Raw genomic sequence first — 18,885 nt, forward strand, 5'->3', positions numbered from 1 at the left:
ACTTCTCTCTGTATTTTTGCTCAAATCCAGAAGAGCATCTTGTTAGGTGCTTTCTGCACCTTGTGTGTCATCAGCTCATTCCTGGTCTTGTTTGAGTCAGTGATATGAATACAGACTATCCAGGTAGGTATCAGGATTTCAAAGGTCCCTGTGATAGTCTAACCAGGTGATTCTTCTTGTGGTTAGAAAAGGTCATGTCTTGTTTCTCTGATCGCCCTGTTAACATCTTCCTATTTTCTGTCATAATCTAGAAGCTTTCAAGAGCACTATCCTTCTCTTTTGTTCTAGTGCTTAGAGCAGCTGCTTATGTCCTTACTGTTCAAAGCAATGCCACCAGCAATTTTCCATGTACCCCTTCCTCAATGTGTTAATTTCATTAACACATGTTGAGCTCCAGCTCACAGATCTGAACTGCTGATTCCTCTCACATAGACTACTGAAATGGTTCTTATGACTCTTAATTATCTGGATGACATCTGGAAAAAAAAAAAGACAAAAATAAAAAAGACACTCAAGAAGTTTCATGTGTGGTGTGATTGTAAATCCCCAGAGTGATCCATCCTCCTACCTGGGAAGAGATTAATATTCATGTGAATAATATATATGCATCCTACAGCACCATGAGTCAGAAATGTAGTATTTTAATTAAGACTTGACAGTTATAAAATGGTACAGAAATTTGTAACTGTGCATGTTAAAAAAGCTTTGTGGTAGTGTGTGTGTTTTTTTCTTCACTTCTGCTGTTTTGCTTGTTCTCTTTCTGTATTTGTGAAGAGGAAACTCAATTATGCCAGAATCAAGCTAGGGTTTTTAGCCCTGAGAGGAATGACTCAATAATTCTCACCTTCACACTCAGAACTTTGTCTACAAAGAGGGATTAATTGATAGCTCATCCGTTGCAGTCCCTCTGTGGGAGCTTCTTTTCCAGAAGAACAACAAACACATAGCTATTGCATCTTCAACTTGCAGCCCACTTTAACTGAAATAGCCTTTAGCTAGGGACATGGGTGTGTGAGTTTTAAAATTACATGAATTTGAATCTGAGTTTTGTATAACATGCAAGAATTGGCAGACTGGAGAAGAGCAAAAATTCAGTCAAATCATCAAATTGCCTCTCTTATCATTTCTTTCAAGCATATTTTAAGTATTACAGGAGGGTTTGGGGTCTGGGATTTTATCCACTCATATTGAATTTGTTTATGGGGGAAAAAGTCTTATGCACAGTTTTCCTCTTTTTATTTCAGGAGATTAAATACATCAATTTGCTAGTTTTCATTTCAAAACAAAGTCATTGGAGCTGTGTTTCCTCTTTGTTTTTTCTTCTTCTAGATGTCAGTAATTATACCAATTATTTTTAATTTTTGTATTTCCCAGTTAAATGTCAATAGTCTGTTCTTTTTCACTGCTGTGTAACTAGATCACATACTGAGATGGCAGATGTAGTTCATGACATTGTTTTTCTGGAATACGATAAGCACTTGCAGCAAGGGGACTAAATGACAGATATCCTCTAGTCTCACAGGTACCCAGTTGTATCCTCAGTCTTATTTTGCTGTGCCCCATGGCTTCACATGCAGCACTTCTGATCAAGCACCTGCAAATATTTAAGAACCATCAGGATCTCACTTTTAAAAGCCCTGTCCCAGGGAGGATGTTGTACTGGTGGTTTTGGAGTATGAAGCCCTGTTTTTAAGGAAGAAAGCTGCTGGTGCAAACCACCACTATTCCTTTCTTATGTAGCTGTGTTGTGCCCTGAAGAGTCAAGTCCTTTCTGGACTTCCACTGTTAGTGAGGAGGTCAGCAAGGCACTAACTGGTGCCAGCTTTGATTCCTAATTTGATTGCAAGTTATTTGCCTGCCCCCACTCACCACATGTGAATCCAGACCCTCTGATCAGTAAAACCATGTACTGTACACCAGTACAGATAGTGGAGGACATGTCTGCTCTGAGCCAGTCACCAAAGATTAGAAACTGTCCCTTTACACCTCTCATGAACCGTGCAGTCCATGCAATAGTTTACTTTCAGCATTTTATTTCTCTCAAGCTTTGTTGCCTAGGTGTCTTTTTATCAGTCCCGTGAAGATGAGTAAGCTCTGCATTTTCAAAGCCTCCTACACAGTGGCAAAGAAGCAAACTGAAGCACTGTGACTCTAACAGAGAGTTACTAGAAACTTCTCCTCACTCAGAAAAACTACATCTCCAGTTAAATGTCTTCCTTCTTTTCTACCTGTTGTATTTATGGGGGATTGTCTTTAACTTCCACCAAAATACCAGCATTGCTGATCAAATGTCCTAGGAATCAGGGTTGGTGAGGATCTCTAGAACACCCTTGTGCTCATGAAATTACTGGTTCTACACCAGAGAGGAGTTCAGGTCTGTGTAGGTAAGGTGCAATCTAGGGGTCACTGCCAGCTGTAGCACAGATTGTCTGCTGTCAGGTGGCTGTACCCACAATGGCAGTCAAGTGCTTTCTGCATACCTTATCTATAAAATCTCTATGAGGCTTTCAGATCCCTTAGGGATTGCACAACAATATTTATTTAAAAAAACATTTAAATACAAAAGTAGTGGAGATGTTTTACTATCTCCCCATGCCATAATCTTAACTTCACTGTGTTGCATCGGATTTTGCAGACTGGCAAGTCTTGTGGGACTCCCCAAAGCCCTTCATGGCTTTTCCAGGGCAGCTTTTAGTGCAGAGTGATTCCCCAGTGCTTGAACAACCACCTGTGTCTGTTGTCTCTTCTGCGTGCCTCTCTGTGAGGGAAGGTGCAGCTGACATGCTGTATGTACTCAGAGGAGGAAGAGCTTCTTTAATCTCCAAGTGGCTTAAATATTAGGTACCTGCATATTTGCATTTGTTTGAAATAAAATGCATGTTTATTCATCCTTACTGAGATTCTATCATTTTTTAACCTGCTTTACAATGAATGTTAACAGTAATGTTACAGCAGAGAGATAATTATTTGCATGTACACACAAGAAAGCAGTGTTTTGCCTTCATTAGCTGCTGTCGTGATTTTTGAGTAGCTTTTTGATAACCTTATCTCCAGTAGGAAATACCAGCAGGCTTGCTCTTTTTAGAGTAGCTACACTAAAATTAAGAGAAATGCTCTCCTGTGGAGCAAAATGCTGGCCAGAAATGCTTTTCATAATGACCGCAGCAACTAGAAGCCTGTTCAATTGCTAACAGGATTTTTTCCAAAGCTGCTCTCAACATATCAATGTACTGACACTCAAGTTATATTCATCTCTGCTAAAAACCAATTTTGGTGTTGATGGTCTGTGTTCCCAGGCACAGAGGGCATCAGTCCCCTTCGGTGACAACAGAGTTCCTCCATACTTTCCTGTTGCTGGTTAGAAAAAACCCAAACTAACTTGGAAAGTTGTCTTTGTTGTTACAGGAGTTTGCAGAGGGGATAGCTAACTTTCCTGTAATACTATTTTAGTTTTTTTCTCTACAAGCCTCCCGTGGGGCTTGCAAGACCAGGAGTGGACTCCAAGAGAAGGCAAAGAATCCTGACGTGTTGTTTCTTTTACTGATCTATCTATAGTAGTATTCAGGACTATAATTTTATTTCTCTAGTTTTGTATTGTAAACTCTACATACCTATAAGTCAAAATTATTATGAAGCCTTTGGATGTGAGTCCCATTGTAAGTTGCTTTTCTTCCAAGATTTATTCCATTGATTTTCTTAAAAAGAAGGGGAAGGTGTTTGTGCAACACCTGGGATGTTTACAAACACAGGATATGCCACAGTCAGGTGCATCTCTTACTTTGTGCCAGCACTGCACATTTTAAGTTCAAGTAATCCAATCTGGCTGGACTGTATGCTTCTCTTCTCTGCCTTATAAGGTCATAATGATAGTACTGGGATGAATGTGAATAGTCTGCCATTATCTCTCCTTTTTTTTTTTTTTTTTTTTTTTACTTGAAACACTTCATGTGTGAGTGCTTGACTTCTGGAATGAAGCTGGATGGAAAGTATCTGCTGCTTTTGCAAAGTGAGGGGTTTTTGAGGGGTGGGAGGGGGCTTAGACTTTCTGGTTTTGACTTTTTGAGCTTGACTGGTATATGACCGATTGGAGACCCAACTGTGGAAGAGCTAGCACTTTAAGATAGAGTATGTCTAGATTAAGGGGGGAATAGGACTCTAGTTCCTGATCTAAACTAGGTGGTACTGAGATTTGAACCTAGGTTTCCCATGGTTTAGATAAGTGCATTGACTGCTAAGCTGTAATACTCTTATAGGGAATGACTCTTACTCTGTCTCCTGTTCGGACATATTAGGCCAGAGAAATATTCCCGCTCAAATTCATCATGATCCTGTAAAGCAGATTTTGATTCTGACAAGTTGGTGTTTTTTGAAGGAAAAGGTGTCTTGGTCACCTTCCTTCCTCCCTGTGGAAGTTGTACCTCTAATGATCAGAGAGCAAGATGTGGGTGGCAGCAGTGGGCTGGCATTGTGGATAGATGACTGATGTCTTGTATACCTTCGAGGTTCCCAATGAGACATGTATCCAAAATTGCTGCCATTTTGTCTCTGGGCATCTCTTCTCTTAGGCAATCTGGTCACAGCGATTTCTGTGTTTGTTATCTCCAGAAGTGACTTGCACGTTGCAGGCTGAAGGATCTATCCATGTGCCTACGTAGAGCACCACTGAACCAGGATGAACTACAGTAAGCTTTTTTCCCCCTGTCTGGTGTTGCGCAGAAATACATTCGCATTTGTACCAAGACTTTTCCAAATACTTTGTCGAGCAAGGGCTTGTCTTTTCCCACAACTTGCTGCAGTAGTTGTCTAAAGCTTTCAGGAAAGACGGAACACAGATACGTTTGGAGAGTGGACCAAGTCCTCTAAATATTATCTCCCAAAGGCTGTAGAAGAATACTAAAAATGTTGGATCGGAGGCAACCGTTGCTACCTTATGCAAAACTCCCCTCTGTGCACCTTGTTTTGGGGATGTACCGGCAGAAAGAATTAGAGCAGTGTACTCTGTTGATAGAGCCTTGTATCTGATGTGGAGTGGGGCACAGAAACCTGTGGTGTCCTGACCACGTCGACATGGCACTCATGCATGGTGCTCATCCATAGAAATTGAGAAAGCTTCATCCAGCATTGGAGTAAGTCGATTCCTCCTGCTCAGAATAGGGGTGCAATGGGAGGAGTGGGAGGGGGGACTCCTACCTGCCACATACGCAGGCCTTAAAAATAGCATTGGCTGTTGGGAGAGCCAGACTTCACACTCTTATTTTTAAGGCTCTGTGTGGGAGGAGGGGATATTTCCCAGTGTTGTGTATTACTGAAGCAATCTGTACAAGAAATGCTGCACCGGAGAGATAGCAGTGGGCTTTGGCTTACAAAGCACAAGACTTGGGGAAAAGATGAGCTAACCAGCACTGACTGAGAGTATCATAAATAAAGCATTAACTATTCATGCAGTGTTAGCAAATGCTTTGAGTAACATCATAACTTCATAGAAAAAGGCACTAGGTCAGAAAAAGGGGTTTGGTACATGACAATTTTGTCTTTTAGTGTTGTTCTTCTTTCACTTGTTTTCCAAGCTGCATGGTTACACAACTTGTTTAGATGTAGGGCATGGCTGCCCTTCATGCTCTTGAGCTAATTTGTGGGGTTGTGTAAGGGTTGTTGTAGCTGGAATCTTCTAGTAGAGTGCATCTGGGTTTAAGTAAGATGATTGGTTTTTTGCCTCCCATTGTAAAAGTGGCATTTGGAAGTCAAATGCTGTTAATAATGCTTAATGTAATGCCTGAAGACAGCAGGACTCCAGTTCTGGCTGGTGCTACATAGTATGTAGAGTAGCATTTTTATTTTCTACACATTTTGATGTCGGTGTTTTACTGAAATCAAGCCACTTGAAGGTTTTGTGGTACAGCAAATGAATGCTGCCCATTAGGATGTAGCTCTTGACAGGTAGTACAAGAACTTTTTTTGCATCCAGACTCCTTTATTGGCATCCAAACAGGAGTTTTAAGCCATGTCATGGCCACCAATTATGTTGTCCACTGTCAGCTCATATTTAGAGTCTGAGCAATTTTGTGTCTTTGTGGAGGACTGATCATATGAGCCTGATCTGGGTCAAGCTGTGTGTTCATTTCCACTGCTATGATGATTAATCGCTGGCACTTTCAGAAGAGCTTTTTAGTGGTTCCCCATTGGTTTAATTTGAAACCTATAGGTGGTTAAAGGTGGGACTAGTTCTTCGTCTCCTTGGCTTTTGAATCTGTAAGGAAATGCCTGCAGCTTTTCCTGGCAGTCTGTGAGTGAAGTTGGTAACATGCATCCTCTGCTGGAAGGTGCTTGAGAACATCAAGGTATCGGATATTGTCCTGTAGGGAGAAGTTCCTGAGTGCATTGACAGCTTTATCCTTTGCGTGCCTTAATAATAAAGATAACTTAGGCATAAAGCTGGGGTGAAATCCCAAATGTAACTTGAGATTTTCATCTGTTGCTCAAGCATGCAGGTACCAGATGCTAGAATGGCTGTGATAAGTCTGTGTGCTGATTTTCTGGAGAGCCGTAGGCAGCGACTCTTGCTGTACAGGGTGGCTTGTGCCTTTGGACTTGCAGGTTGATGAGATACCAGGTGAGCAGTGGTGCTGCTCTCTGACCTGTGGTAGTATCCTGTTAAAAACACGAGGATCCAGTTTAAACCACCGTTTAAGCATTAGATCAGGAAAGAGAAGGAAGGGCCACACTGGGTAGCTACAGACTCATTTAGTCTGCCTTCACTAGTGTGTGAGGCTGTAGAAATAATTGGGAAGGAAAGTGTAACTGCCTGGGAAATTAGTAAAAGCACTAATTGTATGCTGCTTTATACTCTGTATTATGCTGTGACAGACCAGGTGGGCAGCACGTCTCATCTGCCTGTTATTTCCAATGTATTTCAACTATGCCATGTAGGAAACAAGCATATGGTTTGGAGAAGATGAGGGCTATTGCAAAAATCAGAGAATAGGTTATGGAAGTGGGAGAGGGGACAGTGGGGCAGTCCTGGGAGGGGAGGTGCTGATGATGTGTGAGATGAGACCAAACAAGTATGGTTCAGATTAGCAGACTGGAAGCTAAGAGCGGATGTTGCTGCCATTTACTAATAGAGCATGGGAGTAAATATTGGCAAGTTTACAGCTATTTAAGCTAAAGGTTAATGTTAGCACAAGAACAGAGGGGTGTAAGCTTGTTATGAACAAACCCAGGCTAGAAATCAGAAAGCGATTTTTCTAATTGTTAGTGAACAGCTTCCAAATGGGTTTCTTTGCCCTTTCTGTTTCTAATTAATCTAAAAATGAGTCTGTTTATGAAAGCCATTATATGACAGTCGCCTGTGGGAGCAAAGAATGAGACTTCATCATCCAGGAAGCCTCTAAGTAGGCTGTGAGAAATGTCCGTGGAACCACAGCCTCCATAACTATTTTTTGTAGTGTGGCCTCCCTGTGTTCACACTGCCCACCTGCCTGCCTTTGCTGACAAGCTGTACCATGTCGCAGGACCCTGTGGGTTTTGGAGCACATCCAGAGGTGTGTAAGAGAGGTGTTTGCTACTGAGATGCTGTCACTGAAGTAAAATTGTGAAAACCATATTGCAGCCCCTCTTGGATGGTGGCTTTTCCGTGCAGTTGTGCAGTAGATATTGAGGATGATAGACTGTGAGTGGTTTCTTGAAGAACAGTAGTTATTAGTGGCTCAAGCCTGCTAATGAACCTGTCATAGATATAATTTTGTTTTCTGACAAATGTTCAAGCAGTAACAGTTTCAGAAAATACGGTGTAGTTTTTAAACAGGTTTGTTCTTAAATGAGATTTTTTTTTAAAATTCCCCATGGGATTTCAGTTGCTTATTTAGACAGTAAATTGCAATTGAACCTATACTCATTAAAAGTTTTTAAGAGCTAACACTGGGAAATTATTTTCTGGGAAAGCTTGAAAAGCAACATAGAATATCAAGATAAAGTTGGTTATGTGTACTAAAAGGGAGATAATAGATCTATCCAGCTGGAAGGGAATTTTGATTTAGCCTTGAACTGATTTACTTATTCAGCCTCATTTTTGTCAATACTTTGCTACATACACGAATATGAAATACAAATAGAGATTACTTTATGTAAAAGATCAGTTTATTTTAACCATGTTTCCATCTGGTTTTTATTTTTGTTAATGAGTCAGTATTCACCTTGTATTTTAAGATAACACACATTTTTGAGAAACTGTTACTGAGAAACTGAGAGTGCTAAATTTTATTGCAATTTATTTAAATTTTTCTATTTTTATTTAGTGTATCATGTTAGTGCCGCAGATTAAAATGCATGCAAGTGTTTTTGTGATATCTCATGTAACGGGTACTTGAAGGATCCAGTTTTGTCTACACAAATACCTGTAGATTGGCTGGTGTATTCACTCTGAATTTTGTTATGCCTAATTTAAGGAACTTAATTTAAAGCAAGTACAACTCTCCTTCATATTTTGTGACATAGATGTATGTTACTCATCCTAATTAAGTCACTCTATTTTTATCTTGCAGTAGTAATAGCTAGTTAATATACAACTGTGTAGAGCTGCTAGAATCACCCCTTTTTCATCCTGTCTTTACATCCCCTTCTCTCCAGTGTCAGTGAAGAATTGACTTCTATGACCTGAGAGCACAGAGCAGAGGCAGCAGCTACTGGAGTGACCCCCTGCCATCCCTGCTCAGTATTTGGGTGTGTTTCTGTCACACTGCATCTGTCCCTCCCGTCACAGACTTGCCAAAGGGGCTAATTGGCCTCTCAGTCGCTTGACTTAGGTCAGCTATGTAATCAAAGCCTGGTTTGTAGCGCAATTTTCATCCCCTTGCAGAGGCTTTCTAAATCCAGTTATTTTCATTTTTTACATTAAAGTTCCTCCCCTGTCCCTCTCAATTGGGAGCAGACTGACTGGGTTTCTAGACCCGGTTAATTCAGGCCCATTTTGTAGAGCCTGTCAAGTGCCTTTACTGGAGGTGTGAAAGCTGTGTCTGAGCTTATTAATACGGGTGTGATTGCTGGAGTCGGCTTTGTCAGAGCTACAGAGTTGCAATGCCCCTTTTTTCTTGTTCAGTGCCTACACTAACAGTGTCCTCAGAGACTGACAGATGCGTATAAGTAGTTCATAACAAGTATTTATGGGGTATTTTGGTTCATTAATCAACTGCTGCCTTCTGCAGGGAATATAAATACACAAAATTATTCCTGCTTATTTAATCCAGCAGTCATAAAGACGAAGGTAGGGTAGTAAAAAAGATTCTTTACCTGCTTTTTGAAAGTTGGTGCATCTGTGGCAAATGACGAATAAAGTGCTGGCATACTGATCTGTCAGGAGCGGTAGCTGGGCATTGCTTCATAAGCTTGTTACTTCTCTGCCATGCTGTTGCATGACGCTGGACAAGCTGTGGTGGCTTTTGAAAAGGGTTTTTTCTGTCGCATCTCACTCTGATCCGTTAATTGATTTCTGGTTCTTTAATTTAAGGTTCTGGAAATAAGCCATCAAAGTAGCCATAAAGTAGCTGGAAGACAGACTTCATAGTGTTTGACATGCTCCAAATCTAAGTACTCTGAGAAGTCAGGCTTTTGTTACCCTAAAATGGCTGTCCAAACAGAGGAGGTCTTGATGTGACTCTGTCCTCTTTCTTCACTTCTAATGGGGACTTTTTTTTACTTAACAAATATGCTATGAAAACACCAATTAATGCTTGAATTACTAGAGTAATATGGTGATGAGTGCTAAGAACACTCCTTAACTCACTGCATGTAACGGTGGTGTAACTGCATGTGACGGTAGGGCCTGGCTGCGATACAATAAATAATACATGTGGTCATGCTTCAGACACCGTAAAGGAAACAGTATATTAAGTAGTTTCTTGTTTAATGAGCAGTAGGATACCCTCTCTGCTCTCTGAGAAAGGGGTTTACCACCAACTGCAGAAGGAACCATCTTTAAGTTCATACTGGATGCTAGCCTATTGAATCAAGGCACTGAAATTATGTAGCCAAATCCTTATGTTTTTGCAGAATGCACAAACACTCACAGAGACCATTTCCCTGTTCTCACTGTCAAGTTCAGGTAGGAAAACATGCACTATTTACAATGTTTGAACTAAGCCGTTGTGTTGTGGACAGCTGGGCTGTCATGCAGACCATCCGTGGGGAGTACTGTGCCTTCACACCTCTTAGCATGTAGCTTTCTATCTGAGATACGTCCTGGAGTGATACAGGTAAGGAGCAAAAAAAACCTGAGACCTGGACAGTATGTGAAGAGATTAACTAGACCATCCATCTTCCTCAAAAGCATGCCTGAAAAATGCATGTAGTCCCTCTTGTTAAAACCTTCTGGGATAGAGATTTTGTAGCTTCCCTAGACACTCCATGCTCACTTGTGATTAAAAGCTTTTCCAGATGTCTAACCTAGCTTTCCACTGATGCAAGTTAAGCATGTTATTTCTTTATCTGTGTTTACAATAGAAATGCTGAATAGTTTACTTCACTTGTGCTTGCCTCAACTGGTTCATCTTTGAAGGCTGCTATGTCTACCCAAGGTCTACATTTCATAGCATCTGCAGCTTTTCCTTCCAAGGTTTCTTGATCAAAAAAAGCAATTACATCTCTAACTGAGAGTATAATTTCAGGTTTTTCCACTCCCAGCACATGCCTGTGCTCAGATGCCTTTGCAGTTTAGTGATGCTGATTATTTAATTAGATGTGCAATTAAGACATTGATTTTGATTTTCCAGTTTCATGAAATATCAAGCCCTTATGTTTTGGATGCCATTAGGAGGGAGAGAGATGTAATTTAAAGGAGGAAGCAGCAGAGGGAGAGTTTTCTCTGCTATAAATGCTTCCTCACTGTTGACCTAAGGCATTCAAGCTGACTGCAGTTTAAAACCCTGTATAATAATTTTTTCTGGAATAGGGGGCCCAGCTGGTAAAATTTTCGAGTCAGTTGAGTTGCAGGGGTCAGTACAGATTTGCTAAGAGTCCATCTTCTGCTTGTGCTTTTTGATTAAAAAAGGAGAATGACAATTCAGCTAGAGAAGGGCTTCCGTGCTTTCTCATGGGCAGCCAAAACCCCAAGAGGTCTGGCGGCATTCATTTGTTTTCAGGAGCACATTTAAGGAAGGTTTTGTGTCTGTCATTGCTGGGGCACAGGAAGACAACATGCTATCCCAGAGCCTGTCACCTGAGACAGCTTTGCTTTTGAAGTCTCACTCTAATTTTGAAGCCTGGTGTGGGCTGTGACGAGTGGGGTTGGCACTGTCTCAGCAGCAGCTTCTGAAAGTAGCATGGTGTCTGGGGGGTAAGGCTTGTTTGTGCCCTAAAGTGGATGGAATTTACTGGATGAGGAATAAAAGAGCCTTTCCTGTGAAGCACCGGGTTGCAGACCTGATAGTATTTGATCTTGTATCCCAAAAGTCAAGAGCATGAACATCCGCATGGAGATAGGAAGGAGGCAAGCAGGTTTAGCCTGTACATTTAAAGGGCTGCCTCACATTTCTTAGGAAAGGCTTTGTCATTGTGAGTGACGCTGGTGGCTATAAACAAATCAAATGGAGGATGATTTTAATGTGAACTTTTCTAACTTTATGTCCAACACTCCCTTAAGGATTTTGCACCTTTAAAAATTTCAATGTCAGACTAGATCTGTTCTAGCCCCAGAAGGAGTTTTTGACCGGTGTGGTAGCAGCAGCCTCGGAGGGAAGGAGGTGGGAGGACTCCTTGCAGGCAGCTGTAAGGTCTCTGGTCAATACCTGCCTGATAAAGGTTGGCCTAAACTGTGAGGTGTAAAGATCCATAGCTCTGCAAAAATACTAGTGTTATATTAACTCATTTTTCATTAACCTTATAAAAATCCCACTCCTTGAACCTTACTACATTCTTGGCCTTGGAACTATCCTTTATTCCCAGTCTCTGTGAAAGTCTTTCCTTATATTACTTCAGAAATGTTCATGTCTCAGGGTTCAGCAGACATCCTTAGAGTCAAATAATGTTAACATGTGGAGCATAAACATCTTTCCCATAAAGCTGGTATAGTCTCACCTGTTCACAACAAATGGACTTACATTGCCTGAAGGTAAACAGTACCTTTGATTTTTAGCAGTTTTTTCAACGTGCCAGTGCTATTCTTGTTGTCTTTCTATAAAGCAAATAATTCAACTTTTTCTTGGGAGGACAAAACCCTTTTTAAAGAGGGAGAACTTTTGGGGCTTTGTGGAAGATTGTCTCTTTCCTTTTCTTCAAGTGTTTCCAGTCTAATGTCTGGCCATTATGAGTTTTCAAGGTGCTGTAGAAGGTACCTGTGCCTTTGTTCCCTTCCAAGCTTGTAGGTTGCCCTTGCACCTTGCCTTACCCTTTCCTAAGGGGAAAACAAAAAAATCAGTGCTCTGAGTGACACCTTCTTAGAGAAACTTGTTCTTTCATCTGAAAGTAACATCTTAAGCATCTGTTTCATGAGTGTATTCTGGAGCTATTGTAATGACAGAAATAGCATTGACAGGATAGTTTTAAATGCCTTGGAATATACTGTCTCCTCTCTTAGAGGCTTTTGTCTTGGCAGCACTGCTTAGGTGGTTGTGATGCACAGCTCCTCAAAGCCTGGTATTCGTTGAGGACAGCTGTCAAACAGCAGGAGGTCACTGCTTTTCCATTAACACTTTGTTTTTAGGCTGTTGATTGATTTGATCTTCTTGTGGCTTTGAGGAAGATAATAAATAGCATATTTTCACTGTTGAATCAATTGATATACTTTACACTGTGTATTTGAACTTCTAAGGTCTAATGTAGCACAGAACCCAATTACTGCGAATTCTGTCTTTAGGGACATGCAGCAGGCAGTTTCATTTGGGACAGCTGGTTCTTATTTTTATTCCATTGAAACAAATAAAAAATTTGTTTTAGAGAGCTCTTGGGTCAGAGATGTCAGAGGCCATTTGTGAGATGAATTAAAGCTAAGTGTGAGTTGGACAGAATTTATACCAGCTGTTCAGACAAGCTCTCTCCATTGACTTTTCCCTTTTCTTTCTTGACATTTTCCCCTCTTGTCTCTTTGTTTCATTTCTCTATGTAACATTCTCATCCACTAACTTACTTAGCCACAGTTTTGTACTTCACCAAGAGCCAGGACACTAGAAGTGTTCTTACCTGTCTTCCTGCAGGAGAAGGGATGTGACTGTAGGAGAGGGAGGAGCAGGACTTGTGTTTGAAGCGTGCTCATTTTCTGTTGGTTAATCCACTCGTGCTCATGAAGGAATTGCTTACTTTTATAACTTTATCAGTGATTCACTACTTTATAGGAAGTTGGAATGAAATAGATAGAGGTTTAAAAAAAAGGAAAGGATAATGTATACCTCGCAGACATCAAAGCATTTGGCCTGTATAGCTGAGCCTGGCTTTATCAGTTTTAGTAATTCCCTGTTGGCTCAACCTAAAATTAAAATCTGTTGGTGAATTAAAAAATTGCAGTAAGAAGTATTTAAATTTTTAAGTGGAGGTTTATTTCTCTAGTAGAAGGCAAATAACTCAGTGCTCTGAGCCTTAAGGTAGAGCACACTCTTTCTCATAGGCTTTTTTTGGATGCAAGTTGTGCCTTTTTTTCCCACTTCTGAATGATCTTAATTATTTCAGTAAACAAAACATCCCTGAAAAACAGAGCCTGTCTCAATCTCCTGTGCATTAGGTAAGGGGTTTTAAGTGTTTGAAAGGTGCTATCTTCCTTGCTCCTGAGAGTACCTCTGTTTGTCTTTTCATAGCCACATTTTCCTCTCCAGCTCCTTGTGAGCTATGGTTAGGACTGTGACATTTTACAGCACTTCATTGCTCATGACCTCCATTAGCAATGTCTCCTCTCTCTGTGTCTAATGACTTGCTTGCTGCTTCTATATTTTTTTTTCTGTTCCTATAATTATGACAGCCAAGGGAGTATTGGGATTTTATGTGGAAGTGCTTGGAAATCTGCACAGGGTCCTTGGGTCTCAAGAGCTGCAACTGGAGGATTGTGTTTGGCCCCAGTGCATTTTTGACTTGGATGTGTTAATGGCTGGTGCTGATGGCTGCAGGGATGGAAGCAAAACGGATGTAAGTGGCTGTACCAAGGAAGGAAGAGATGTGAAGAACACAGGCAGCTGTGGCAAGATGACATTGGTTTCACTTGTAGTAGGATCTTTGGAAGAAATAAGACTTCTAAAAGGCTGGGAGACTGTCTAATGGATGCTTCAGATGCTTGGAGAGTTAATGTTTTGTCTGAGGGATGCTTAATATTTTTTTAAAACTATTGCTGTGAAAGAGAATCCTGGCAAGATCTTTTTGTCTTATTGTATGCAGAACTTTGAAGACACTAAGTGCTGCGCAAATCCTGGCTTGCAGTTTTATTTTCTCAGTTGGGCAGTCTCCATCTCTGTGTGGATGAACTTGATATGGAGCTTCAGCTCTGAGCTCAAGTGCTGTAATTGGTGTGTTTAGTAGCAATGATTTCTATTACAGTGGAACTCTGTGCCCTCGGTTGGGTAGGAGCCCTGTTCTCCTGGCGGGTTGCAAACATATAATGAGAAACTAGGGGTCAGACTCTTAAAATCATTTAAAGCTGGAACACTTAGGAAAATCTGACCTATGGTCCCTGCCCCTGAAGCAAGGGAAAGAGCAAAAAGAAGGAGGGTTTTCAGGGGGATGGAGAATATGAGTGACCACAGAGGAACACCAGCCTTTCAGGGGGTCTGAAAGGGGGTCGGTGGTCTGATTTCCGTGCCTGGCTGCAAGGGGCAATGCTGTGACTGCACGTAGAAAGAGCAGGGGGTACTATTCACCAGTGGTGCTGCTGAGACAAAGTATTGTGAATCATGGCATTAGGCCACCTGTATGCAAAACTTGTGCTACATCTGTCAAACAAATGAGCTGATGGGGACGGCAGCCTGGCTTTTGTCAACTGATGCTTCAGTGAGGTGCTGGGATGGAGCTGTAGGACCAAAGGGTAGAAAGTGCCAGGAGAATATCCATGCGGTGAGGGCAGGGCTGGGAGCACAGTGATGCTTGTGAAGGAAGTGGTGAATCAAACTTGATACTGGTGTAGGTAAGAGATTGGAGGGGAAGTATCATTCACAGCAAGGCTGGCTCACAAGGAGGTAGGAGGTATTTGAGCAGATGGGAGGATAGTGGCATTTCCACAGCTAAGTCATATAGGCCTCTTCAAAATCCCACCCCACACTGTGAAAAGACTTTGTTTTGAAAGATGCAGTGAGTTGTCCTTGAGCAAAACCAGGAAATGTGTCTTACAGTGCCTTTGGCGCTAAAGCAGAGAAGCAGCATTTGGGAAGGAGGTGGGTGCTTGTGTTGGGTGCATGAAGAAGTGGGACAGGATGAAGGGAGCATTAGTGAAAAGGAGAATGTGAATGTGGATCAACTGGCCAGGAAGATTTTTCTTGACAGCAGTGTGTTGGGTGCCCCTTGAAGCAGCTTGTGGGGCAAATAAATGGTGCCTTTAATTCAGGCACTTCTTGCAGGATGAGAGCCTGCTGCTGCTGCTCACTCCCAGGAGAGAGGTGTTGGTACAATGTGAGTGGATCCGATTCTGTGCACAGCACTTCTGCAGTCATTCTTTTATGTAACAATGTGACTTTTATTTTTCGGAAACATGCTATTAACGAGTGTTCAATCCCCCACACTCATAGCAGAACTGGTACTAGTCTTCCTTGGAAACTGGGTACAATTCATTTCAGTGAGGGCATTGATGAATCTTCTGGGTTAGTCTGGGGGTAAACATAAACATCGATATCAGAATTGGGTGAAGAATCTTCTTGGAGCTGGTTAATTATGTTGAGTCCTGGGCTTTTTTCCCCAGCCCCCCTGCTCCGCAGTCCTGCAGGATGCCAGGAGTCAGGCAGAGTGCTTTTCCAATACAGATTGGTTCGCTGCTCTGTACTGCCTGCTCTTGTAATGCTGAAGGAGTGCGTTTTGTCTTTAGTCAGATTGGCTCCATCAGTTCGTATTTCCTTCTGAATGGATAATAAAGTGGAGAATCATTTTGAGGCGAGGAGTGTTGGTGCGCGAGTGAAGCGGGGAGGCTGCGTGTGTGAGGAGCTAGGCAGTAAGCAGCTGACGAGGAGGAGTAAAGTAGCAATAGCTGCACAGCTTTCTCTCTGCCTCTGAAGTACAATATTTTCTGTTGAGTCACAACTGAAGAGAAGGATGAAGTTTTAACTGTACTTGGTACTGCCTGAGAAAGGGAAAAGATGCACTGTGGCAGTGAACTAAAGTATTTCTGTTGAAGGATACTCCTGGAAGCCGACAGGATTTCTGCATTTTTGGCTTTTACATTCACTGGCTTTTGTTGCTTTTTGGATTTTTAGTAGCTGTTTGCATTTTTTTCCCCCTTCAAAACATGCCTTCAACTTTACGTGGCTTCTTATCCTAGCGCTGCCATGGAACAGGATACTCTCAGTGCCTTTAACATTGCTTTCCCTGATACCTGAGATGGGACACCAACAATATGTTGATAATCTCCATAGTGAAAGTTCATTATCCGGTGAACCTTTAACAAGCTTAGGAATCGTTCAGGACTTGTCTTTTCTATGAGAAAAAGCTATTGTATTCTGTAGTTTTCTATCAATTCTATATGTTTCCTTTACATTTTAACCTTTAATTTTATTTTGAAGCAGCAAGGTAAGTGAATGATTGGAAAAAATTAAGTGGCTGGGTATAAACTGCAAGTAGGCAGCAACCAAGGAGAACTGTTCTTTATTTTTAGAGTGGGCTCTGTGTGTCTGTGTGTGTGTTTACTTTAGCAATACAATAGCTCTGTTGGAAGCTGACTGGATTTAAACACGTGCTTTGTAAAAATAATTTACTCTTAGCATGTTCATTTGTATGCTCTATTTCATAGTTTTTGTGTTCACCCATTAGGCACCAATTGTGGATGTCTTATTGCTGGTATAATTGAGGTTGTATCTATCTACTTCTCATACTTTTCTGTTAGGAGGGTTTGTATCTCAGCTGGAATTTGACATCAAAATCACTGTGTGAAGAAGAATTAAGGGGAAAGGAATTTGGAGATAATTTAAATTTGATCACTTGAAAAAGCAAATAGCTTGAGAGTAATTAAATTACTGGTTTGATTCTTCCTTAAATGTCACCTAAAACAGGCTTGCTTTTAACCCAGTGTATTTGTCATTGGCCTGATTTCCTGTGCTGAGGAGCTGGTGAGCTGATGAGATGAAATGACTGGCATGCAGAAGCGATGAGGATGCTGTACAAGCTCGTGAATCAGAACAGATGGTGTGACTGTTTCAGATATCTTTTCAGTTTTCATTCCCTTTATACAGGCAGCTTTCTCTTGCTAATGGAATGATCCTTTGGGGGGTAAACATCAAGACTTGACAGAGAATGCTAAGGTCTTCTGTCCTCAAGATAAAAAGGAGAAAGCTTATAGAAGTAAAGCTGCAGTTTTAGCCCAGGAGAATTTTAGTTGCCAAGTGCTGCAGTTTAGCAGCATGAGCTGGAAAACCCTAATTATTCCATCAGCTGCCTACGTTACTTTCACCCAGCCTGGCTGAATGCTGCTGAGTGTCTGCTCCAGAGGAGTGCAGGTCAGAAACAGTGAGAAAGATCACGTAGCACCAGTTTGTACTGCAGCTGTGCTAGCACCACCCTGACAACAGAAGTTGGATCTCCTAATTTGAATCCCTGAGTTGGTGAGTGCTGCCTGTCCCTCCCCTACCCGAGTGTCCCTGTGAGCTGAGGCACCGTTTCCTGGAAAACCAGCTCCAGACCTCCTTAGTGAGTAATCAGTTTTGAGAACATTCTTAGGGATGAGTGTTTCCTGGTGGTTCTTATCAGAAATGCAGTACTTGGACAGTTCACACTATTGCTTCAGCACTGGGTTGTAAATTGGATCACAAGTAGAGGAAAGGTACAGCATGTTCTGTTTCTGTTAGTCTAGGCAGAGCTCTTAGCATCCTTCAGCATTTTCATAATGGTGCACGCAAACCTTATTTAAACTAGAAGTACTGGGTTTATGCTGGTAGTGCTGTCTGTGTGCTCTCTGGTTAAGAGGTAGCTAAATAATCGGAAACCTTTCCCCAAAGCCTAGCAGACGTTTCTACAGTTCTGATCCCAAGACCAGCCAACTTGTCAGCATACACCAGTACTTGTGTTTCAGTTCTTGGTGCTGTTTCCTTTAAACAAAAAGTTGGTTCTTGCTCCTAGCTCATCTGTTCAATATAATACTTGGTCCCTAGGATCCTGATTTGGGAAAAAATCTGTTTTAAGGAACAACTACTGCTCTAGGTTGTCATGGGTAAACCATTTATTGATTGATTCAGTTATGTGCAAAATCCCCATGCTCTGGAAACAAGGGGGCTGCTGAAATTAATTGTTTCTCAGTTTGCTCTTAGACTGATAGCTGCTGCTCAGGTTTTGTATTTGCTGCTGAGTGAAATAACTTTACATAAGAATGACAGAAGCAGCTTTGATTTCTTTTTTTTAGTACCCAATTATCCTTTTTTGCTTTTTTTCTCAGTGTAGAATTGGCTCAGAACTAGGTAGGTGCTTTAGACTGAGTTTGCTGCCGTCTAGGCATGAGCCTTGCTCTTCTGCAGTCGGCAGCTTCTAGCCTGTGCCTCCCTCTGCACTCAGGGACAACCCCTATTTCTGTCTCTGGATGACGCCTTTTCTTGGCTGCCAGGTAATGGCAGACCTCATTTGTTACCGCAACTGGTTGCATTGCTGTGCCAGCCACTGCTGCTTTTAGCTCACAGAATAAGCTGTGATAAAAGGATGTGACTGCAGAGGGAATGAGCATGTCTCGAAGAATGGCAAGACTGCCTGGTGCCAAGGCGCTCTCTGGGGGCTCCCAGGACATCTGGACTTAAA

The 18,885-nt window shown here is 41.7% G+C and overlaps 1 protein-coding gene across 13 annotated transcripts in view; it reads left to right on the forward strand.

Moving 5' to 3' along the window:
- Window positions 1–18,885, forward strand: part of UNC13B (unc-13 homolog B) — a 220,296-nt gene that overhangs the window by 86,219 nt on the left and 115,192 nt on the right. For 4 of the 13 annotated variants that reach the window (XM_074932219.1, XM_074932220.1, XM_074932218.1 and 1 more), the window contains one exon: window positions 6,604–6,610. The exons of the other annotated variants lie outside the window; for them this stretch is intronic. In XM_074932219.1, the coding sequence (XP_074788320.1) occupies window positions 6,604–6,610 (7 nt within the window). The remainder of the gene's footprint in view (window positions 1–6,603; window positions 6,611–18,885) is intronic. 13 annotated transcript variants of the gene reach the window in all.

This window comes from Athene noctua, chromosome Z (genome assembly GCF_965140245.1).
Source record: "Athene noctua chromosome Z, bAthNoc1.hap1.1, whole genome shotgun sequence".
NCBI classification, from domain to species: domain Eukaryota; kingdom Metazoa; phylum Chordata; class Aves; order Strigiformes; family Strigidae; genus Athene; species Athene noctua.